Source organism: Pinus tabuliformis, chromosome 8 (assembly GCF_031772625.1).
Source record: "Pinus tabuliformis cultivar Carrire ecotype Pingquan chromosome 8, CPIR1, whole genome shotgun sequence".
In the NCBI taxonomy this organism is placed as follows: domain Eukaryota; kingdom Viridiplantae; phylum Streptophyta; class Pinopsida; order Pinales; family Pinaceae; genus Pinus; species Pinus tabuliformis.
The window spans coordinates 1908439021-1908448345 of NC_142294.1; the positions used below are offsets into that span (position 1 = coordinate 1908439021).

Sequence of the window (9325 nt, forward strand, 5' to 3'; positions counted from 1 at the left end):
ATTTTATTACAGGATTGTTTGGCTACTGTATTTCCTTTGCAATGATGCTTCATATATAGATCATTTACTTGCTTCAAATTTCTTTGAATTATTTGTACATAGTGTAGGCAATAAAAAACAATCATCCTTTGGACTTGTTTTGCCATATGCCTCAACTCCCAACACCACTACAACCATCCCTTGTGTTCTGTACAAGTCAAAAGAAACATCAATATTCCATGTCCCTACAGTGATTGCTTATCAACCTGTGAATTATATGTTAATTATTTCTTGGTTGCAGTGATCATAATACGAATGAGAAGTGATTCATATCGTTTAACTTTTGAATAGTAGCTTGTGTTCTACAATTTTACGTTTTGTTAATTCATTATAGCCACCTAAGAAAACACACACACACACACACACACACACACACACACACATATATATGGGTCATTCAGCGGGGAAAACAACGACAAAGAAGAAAATGTGATACTCATGTTAATTGCTCAAATGAGTCATGTACCACTAGTGTACTGTTCACAAGGGTGCTGGAACATAGGCATGTATTCAAATCTTCAAAAGGTAGAGGACTGGTTAATTTGAGTGTTGGGTTTGGCATTAGATGAACAATTTGTCTAATTGGGATATAGCGTTATAGTGCATTGGTATCCATAGCTGGCATTGGTCTTGACTTTCCACAGAAATCAATATATAACGTCTCTTATACATTTGTTAGATTTATAGTTAGATACATGAGTCCATTTATAAAGATTGCATCTACCTAGTCCAAACTTCATTTAGTTGTATTTCCTTTGCAATGTGTTTCAAAATGGATTCGATTGATCTTTACTTTATGTAGACGACATAATACAACCCCTTTATTGATCGGTGTAATCACTAGTATATAAATAAAACACTATTCATAATCTCTGAATCATTGGCTTGCTCGAGATTGCTTTAAATACTTTGTACAGAGTGTAGGCAGTCACAAACAACCATCCTTTGGACATGTTCTACCATATGCCTCAACTCCCAGCACCACTACAGCCATCCTGTAATGTCTCCCAAAAACTACCCTAGTAAATTTTTCTTTTAAATATCACTATGGAGTTATTAGGTTAGCACTCTTTTACTACGGTCATCGTTGAAGTTTTCCGACAACCAAACTATTGTTTCATGGTGGTGTTGCTAACTGGTACAGTAGGATATGGGTTCATTAACTCCATATGTACCTAGAAATATCCCGCCTCTTCTTGATCAGTATCATAGCATATATTTGTTACACTTGGTAGTTTCATTGAATATGCTCTGGTTATATTGTACTTGTTGGAATTAATGCTCTGGCTATTGTTGTTAATTTTCCCTACTCGGCCCTCTACGTGGCACGAGCAGGCTCCTCTATCCGCAGTCGTTTACCTCGAGCCCATCACCACATCAATGGAGGATGGGGTGGGTCATGATCCGACGGTACGACCCTTACATGGTTTGGTTCATTCGTCGCTTGGTTATCGGGTTGCATTATCGCCTCCACCGTTTGGCTTGGCTCTGCTCCTCCTCATGGTTTTCTGCAGTTCTGCTCTATCCGTCGCCAGACCTTGGAATGATTTGGAAAACCACCCAGCAGGAGCATATGGTGACTCTTTCATGTCGAAAATTCTAGGTATATATATTTTTGTTTTACTGCATTGTGGCATTTTCATAACTGGAGTTGTTTTACTGCTGAACGCTTCAATTTTTTTACCTGCTAACCAAATTCATAATGCTGTGCAACTGGTTGTAGAGCTTGTCTCCCACGTCCGAGAACCTCAGGCGAGGCCACGGGGTGGCATCTCACTGGTTTTCCTTGCTCACGAAACCCAGGTAAGGGTTTGCTCCCACATGGTTAATTTTTTTGGAATGAGTTTGATTCTTCAGAGGATGTGAGTCTGAGATGGTTGGCTACACTGGTTCTATTGCACAGCCTTCCACGTTCCGAGGGTTTGATGGCTGGTTGAGTTATCAGAGTAATTTTTTTTGTACAGCCACGAGCTGTCGGGGTTGAGAGCTGTTCCCCTTTTACTCGGCAGAGGGTTTTGTTATAGGTTCTTGACATCGGTTGAACAGTGTTGTTCTGATGTAACTTGTGTATATTCTTTTATCTTCCATGGACCTTTTCGGGACCTACCAGGTTGTATCAAATGTGCTTACCAGGTGCCATGAAGCACTCTCAGGAACTCCTGGGTGTAGTTGCTAGAGGCGCCTTGGTTAATTACTCTCTTTGCAATGTTTATTTGTATAACCCATCGTCACAGAGTTATCACCAACTGTTCTTAAATGATGATTTCAAGCTATGTACAACTGTGTATTTAATGATATGGATTTCACACCTGTTTTCTGTATAAATGTTTAGTTTTGTGGAACAGAATAGTCCCTATTCAGATTGCTATTCGATTTAATAGTTGAACGGAATTTGAAAATGAATGTTTAAATGTATGGCACTGTTTCATTTCTCTGTGCTTATCATCTTTGGTTCCTTTCTGGTACTACTACCCCATGCTTATATCTGATAATTAAATTTGATATGCAAGGTTCTCAATTAATTATTTGTTGTGAAAATAGTTGTGGAACCCCACCTAGCATAGTCTTGGCGGTCTGTGTGCATGGTAACCCTTGACGGGCTGGTTTACTTGATATGGGGTTTCCTCCCCTCGTAGCTCTCTGTGGCCCATCAGTTACAATCCGCGGCAGAGAATTTCCTTACATTTTATACACTGTATATGTTTATACTTGTCTGCGTATCCACCTCTTAATTGTAAGAATTGTGTGCATTTTTAAATAATCGGTGTTATTTACCATACCATACCTCCGTATAGTACCCAACGAATGTTATGAACTGGTATCGCTTGGTTTCTACCCTCCTCGTTCTGGTTAGTATTAACAGGGAGGTTCTTGTCTCTTTGGCTCATTTGCTGAGTATGAAATTTATAATTGCAGTTTCAGGGTTACACCTACCCACCAGGGATTTAAATTGTGGTTTGTTAATTACTACACCGACCGCTTCCTAGGGTCGCTTTCCTCATTAACAGAGTTTAGCGTAGTCACTCTTATTCACTTGTTTTCAGATGTTAAACAGTTTATGTATTCCTCTCTCTCTAAATCCTCTAAAAAGACCGCCCACGTTTCCTTTAATTAACGGGTGCATTTTAATTACAGAGTTAATTCTGTACAGAGGTTTAATATTTTATTTCTACTACAATTCTTTCTTTTTTCTCAAAGAATAATACAGAACTTAATCATGCACAACAATTAGAGTTTTTGTTTGATACCTGTGATGTGCTTATTTCACTGAACTATTCACCTCTGTCCCTTCGGAGTTTCGGCCACTCGTAACGCCTTCCAGATTCTGAGCTTTCCTATGTCTCCTGCTTCAATTTGCCACCCAACCTTGAGATTCATCTTTCGAGACCAGAATCTCCCCCCGTGCTCTCTTGCAGGACCACTGTCCCCGGCAAGATATCTGCACTCAGTGCTTGGCTATCTGGTCCTTACCAAACTTAGCCATTTTTCTTTTTTTTCTTTTCTGTCTGTCCTCTACATCACAACCTAACTTCCCCCCCTCTTCCCTTTTTCCTGGAAACCTTTCCAGTCAGGAGAGATAGTTAGGGTTGCAATTATTACAACTGTTTTTCCCAATTTCCCATTCAGAAGTTGCCAGCATTTTTTAGAAAAAAAAACCTTTCTTATCTTATTAAAGAAAATAAAAATATTAAATCTCAAAACAGTTAATAATTTCATATTCAGTTTCTCTTTTTTTAAACCACAGTAAAGTCAAAATAATTACATTTCCCTAGGGCATTACATCTCCCCCTCCTGAAACTGGACATCGTCCCGATGTCTGTTGACCATGAACAACCTTGGGTAAGCTTTTTCCATGAGCTCTTCATCTTCCCAAGTGGCCTCATCAGGCCCAAATTTCTGCCACTACACCTTAACTTGGGTAATAGCTCGCTTCCGCAACAGAACTTCTCTCTGGTCGAGAATGCTCAGCGGCTCGACCAAGACTTCTCCTTCCAGTTGGACCTGCAACATGAAATATTCTAAATCGGTTTCCTTAAAAGAAAAATTTTAGACTGGTCTACTGGAAATAATTCTCACCTGTACATCCTGCCATCTGATCACATGTTTAGGATCATAAACGTATTTTTTTAGTACAGAGACATGGAAGACATTATGGACTCGAATGTGACTTGGTAGGGCAAGCTAGTAAGCCACCGGCCCAATTCTTGCCAAGACCTGGAATGGTCCACAATATCGGGGCACCAGCTTGGTACACCCGCTCCATTGCAGTGTACTCCTCTTTGCCTGAATTCTCACATATACATGATCACAAATTTGGTATTCCTTAAACCTCCTTTTCCAGTCAGCAAAATTCTTTTGCCTATCCTGAGCAACTTTTAAATTAGACCATACCTTTTTGACCATCTCCTCCATTTCCTTAAGCATTTTTGGCCCTAACTTTAATTTGTCTTCAGGCTCACCCCAGCTTGAGGGTGTACGACATTTCCGCCTGTACAAAACCTCAAAGGGGCTCATTTGTAATGAAGTATGATAGCCGTTATTATATGCAAACTCCACCAAGTGTAAGTACTCCTCCCACTTAATTGGTTGTTGCATGGCATAAGCCCTCAACATGTATTCCACCACCTGGTTCACCCGTTCTGTTTTTCCATCAGTCTGGGGGTGATATGCTGTACTGAAGTTCAGCTGTGTCCCCAATTCTGCAAACAATGTCTTCCAAAAGACCAATGTGAATTTCACGTCTCGACCTGAAATCATTGTCTTTGGTAGTCCATGCAATCTAAACACATTCTGCATGAATATATGGGCAATCTGTACAGCTCTGTAGGTGGATTGCACAGGTATAAATTGTGCTGCTTTACTCAATTTGTCTACCACCACCATAATAGAATCATTATTCTTCTTTGTCTTAGGTAGCCTTGTTATAAAATCCATAGAAATGGTTTCCCACTTCCATTCGGAAATGGGTAAGGGTTGTAATAGCCCCGCTGGGTGTTGATGCTCTGCTTTAATTTGTTGACACTCCAAACACCATGCTAAATACTCGGCCACATTCTTCTTCATACCCGGCTAGTAGTATTCCTTTCGAAGCATCGTGATCATTTTCTGATATCCCGGGTGTCCAGCGTAATGACTGATATGGAATTCATCCAAAATCAGATTTTTAAGGCTATTTTGATTGGGTACATATAGCTTCTTCTTGTAGTACAACATTCCAGCATCATCCACCCAATAGCCTTGCTGATTTTCCTCGCTGGTAGACTACTGTACTTGCTGTTTTATTTGCTGGTATACAGTATCTTGTTCTGCTGCTTTTTGTATCATCCCCTCGAAGGGGCTTTTCCATTCGCTATAGGAAATTTCATATAAACACTGTAATTTCTGACTTAAAGCGTCCACCACCCGGTTTTCTTTTCCCTTCAAATGTTTGATTTCAAAGTCAAAACTACTTAGGAAATCCACCCACCGTGCTTGCCTAGCATTTAAAGTGGGCTGGCTAAAATAATTGGTCAGACTGTGGTGGTCTGTCAGTAATAAAAATTTCCTTCCCACAAGATAATGTCGCCACATCTTCAAGGCGTGTATGATGGCTGCCAACTCTAAGTCATAAGCGGAATATTTCTGCTCATGCTCCTTTAGTTTCCTTGACTCGTAAGCAATTACCTTCCCTTCCTGCATCAACACGCCTCCCACACCTTCCTTACTTGCATCAGTGCACACCACATAGTCCTTATTAGGATCAGCTATGCTCAAAATGGGTGCGGTGGTGAGCAGGGGCTTAAGCTGCTCAAAACTTCTTTGACATTTCGGGGTCCATCTGAATGCTCTTCCTTTCTTCTATAAGGAAGTGATAGGATATGCTACTCTTGAGAATCCTTCCACAAATCGTCTGTAGTAACCGGCTAACCCCATAAAGGACCTGATGTCTACTACATCTTTCGGTACGGGCCATTCCATTATGGTCTTTATCTTTTCGGGGTCTACTGCGATCCCTTCCTTCATGATTATGTGGCCCAGATACTGTATTTCTTCCTTGAAGAAGTCGCACTTGTTGAACTTGGCATATAACTGGTGTTCTCGGAGGGTTTGCAGCACCAATCTGAGGTGCTCCTTGTGTTCTTCCATAGTGCGGGAATATATCAATATATCATCAATAAATATGAGCACAAACTTATCCAAATATTGATGAAATATGTTGTTCATCAAGCACATGAAAGTTGCGGGGGCGTTAGTTAACCCAAAGGGTAGCACCACAAACTCGTAATGTCCATACCTTGTTCTAAAAGTTGTTTTAGCTATGTCCTCTTCCTTAATCCTGATTTGGTGATACCCTGATTGCAAATCAATCTTGGAGAATACTGTTGCACCTTTCACCTAGTCGAAAAGTTCATCAATCTGAGGTAGGGGATACTTATTTTTGATTGTCAGTTTGTTCAACTGACGATAATCTATACACATGCGAAGAGTCCCGTCCTTTTTCTTAACAAACAATACTAGAGCTCCCCAAGGAGACACACTGGGGCGAATATAGTTTTTGTCTAACAATTCCTGTAGCTACATTTTTAATTTTGTCAACTCAGGTGTACTCATTTTGTAGGGTGCTCGAGATACCGGGGCTGCCCCTGGTACCAATTCGATAGTAAAGTCTATGTCCCTCTTAGGTGGCAGTCCGGGAATTTCTTCCGGAAATACATCAACGAATTCTTGTATCACAGGGATGTTGTCCAATGTGGCTGTTTTATCTTTCGAGTTAGCATAGCCCACTTGGATGGCATAAATCTGACACCCCTTCTTAATGCATTTTGCTAATTGAGAGGCAGTTATTGGCCGAACCTGTACTGGCCGCTTAATTCCTTGCATCTCTTGCCTTGCTCCCAGCTCATCCCTATAATAAATGGTCTTTGTTTTACAATTGACTAAGGACCAGTGCTTCTCTAGCCAGTCCATCCCGATCAGAACATCATATGAACCAAGGGGGAGCACATTTAAATCTGCCACTACTAGCTGCCCTGCTATCTTTAAAGGGCAGTTATCAACCTTTGCAAGCACTCGCCTCTTGGCCCCTGTAGCCAGCTGTACCAGCCACGGGTTCTTGAATTTAACAGGTTGCAGTTTACAATGTTCTACAACCTTAGGACTAATATAACTTAATGTGGCCCCAAGATCTATTAAAAAAGTTACAGTAAGGTCTGAGATTTTACCTTCGAATTCTGCCATAGTCGGCTGATACTCCGCCTGATGATCGTCCAGGGATGCGTTAATCCTTGGTATACTACATCCTATATCGCCGACTGTTGATGCTTCCTGGATTTGGGATACCTGTTCGGTTCCCTTCCGTTGAGGGCAGTTTTTGACGTACTGAGGCCCTCCGCAACCCTAGCACTGTACTAGAGGCCTTGCTGTCCCTTCACTGTCTAATTTTACAGACTGTTCACCGACTCTGGACTCATTAGCTGGCTTAGACCTGAATGAATTTTTCTGCACAGTTCTGCTGTTCTGCCCCTTGCCAACACCCTTACTACCGCTACTGCGATTCCCTTTATTGTTTCCAGCCAACTTATTACTTTTCTTGTCATTCCATCTTTTACCTGGAATTTCTCCTTTCTTTTTACTCTGCTGATAACAAATCCGGGCTTTACATATTGCTTCGTCCATTGTCTTTGGATTGTCGAACTCAATCCTTTCCCACATATACAAAGGTAAACTACTAACAATGAAGTAAAACGATTAATAAATTCGTCCATGGTCTGTTGTCCCAACCGCAAGTCATGGAATTCTCTAGCCTTTTAGTCATAAAAACGCTCCGTCAAGTATCTTTCCTTAAAGTACCTTTGAAATTTCTCCCAGGTTATGGTTTGTTCACTGACTCCTCTTACGATCTTAACTTCCTCCCACCACAGCCTGGCCTTTCCTTGTAGTTGGAAAATGGCCAACCGTGCCTTGAGGTTGTGATCGTATTCATATAGCTGGAAATATGTGTTCATATTAATCAACCATGCCTCAGCTGAACATATAGCTACTTCCTATGTGTTCTGGAACATATGCGTGTATTTAAATCTTCAAAAGGTAGAGGAATGGTTAATTTGAGCGTTGGGTTTGGCATTAGACGAACAATTTGTCTAATTGGGATATAGTGTTATAGTGCATTGGTATCCATAGCTATCATTGGTCTTGAATTTCCACAACAATCAATATATAACCTCTCTTATACATTTTTTAGATTTATAGTTAGATACATGAGTCCATTTATAAAGATTGCATCTATCCAGTCCAAACTTCATTTAGTTCTATTTTTTTAACAATTTTGTTTCAAACTGGATGGGATTGATCTTTATTTTTTATTATTTTCTCTTGAATTTCCTTTAGTGAGAACAAAGGCATTCTTTTGTTTACTACCTTTGCGATAAGACAAAGGGCTGGTTTCCATTGCACTTCTCAACCACATGCTCCTGGGCAGATATTTCCTTTGAAAATGAAAATGGTCCATAATGTTGAGGGTCCCCATGGTGGAAAGAGCTACAGTGAAGCTTCTACCTATTATTCAACAGTGAATATGTTTGTAATGATCCTAATTACAGTGTTAATTTTTTTATCTTTATATGTGCAATATACAACCTCCCTTGAAATAGGAATTGTCAATATATAGCTTCTCTTGAAATAGGAACAGAGATCTTCCACTCGATAGATGTTATAGATCTCTTTGTCTCTTGTTGAATCCCCTCATGCTCAGTTTCTCGCTGGTTATTAGTATCTTCTATTGGTAACTACTTGTGATTTATGTTCACTTCTTTTCCTTCTTTATTATGTTTCCTTTCATCAAGTAATTACCAAATTAAATGATTATCCTGGTCATACATTTTGTAGTTGGATCTTCACACCGAAATAAAAATAATTTTCAGATCATAATTCCAATTCAAATTCAATATATTTTATAGTTTAGCTTCTACTATGAAAACAATCAACATATTACATCCTTACAAAATTCATATTACGATGTGGTTACAAAAATTAATTTATGCTACCCCTATGCTTGATGGCCTCCATTTCTTGCATTGCCCAAAATTGTTGAGTCTCCTGCCTGACCCAAGTATGGTAGACTACCCAAGATTGTCTAATTAGGATGCATTTGAATTTTACCATATCCTTGACTCCAATTTTCTCCTTTTAGCCATGGAGGGACTAATTAGCCCAAGTTTCCACTTGTGTTACTAATCCCAGCACTGAGTGCAGGTGTCATATAAACACAATTAGGATTTAATCCTATACTGGTAGCGGTATATGAGGT

At 39.9% G+C, this 9325-nt stretch overlaps 1 protein-coding gene across 1 annotated transcript; it reads right to left on the reverse strand.

Moving 5' to 3' along the window:
* Window positions 1-6594: 6594 nt before the first annotated feature.
* On the reverse strand, window positions 6595-7257 carry LOC149244068 (uncharacterized). Its single transcript, XM_089371404.1, has one exon. It carries the CDS (start codon window positions 7255-7257, stop codon window positions 6595-6597), a length of 663 nt encoding a protein of 220 aa, XP_089227530.1.
* Window positions 7258-9325: the final 2068 nt, after the last annotated feature.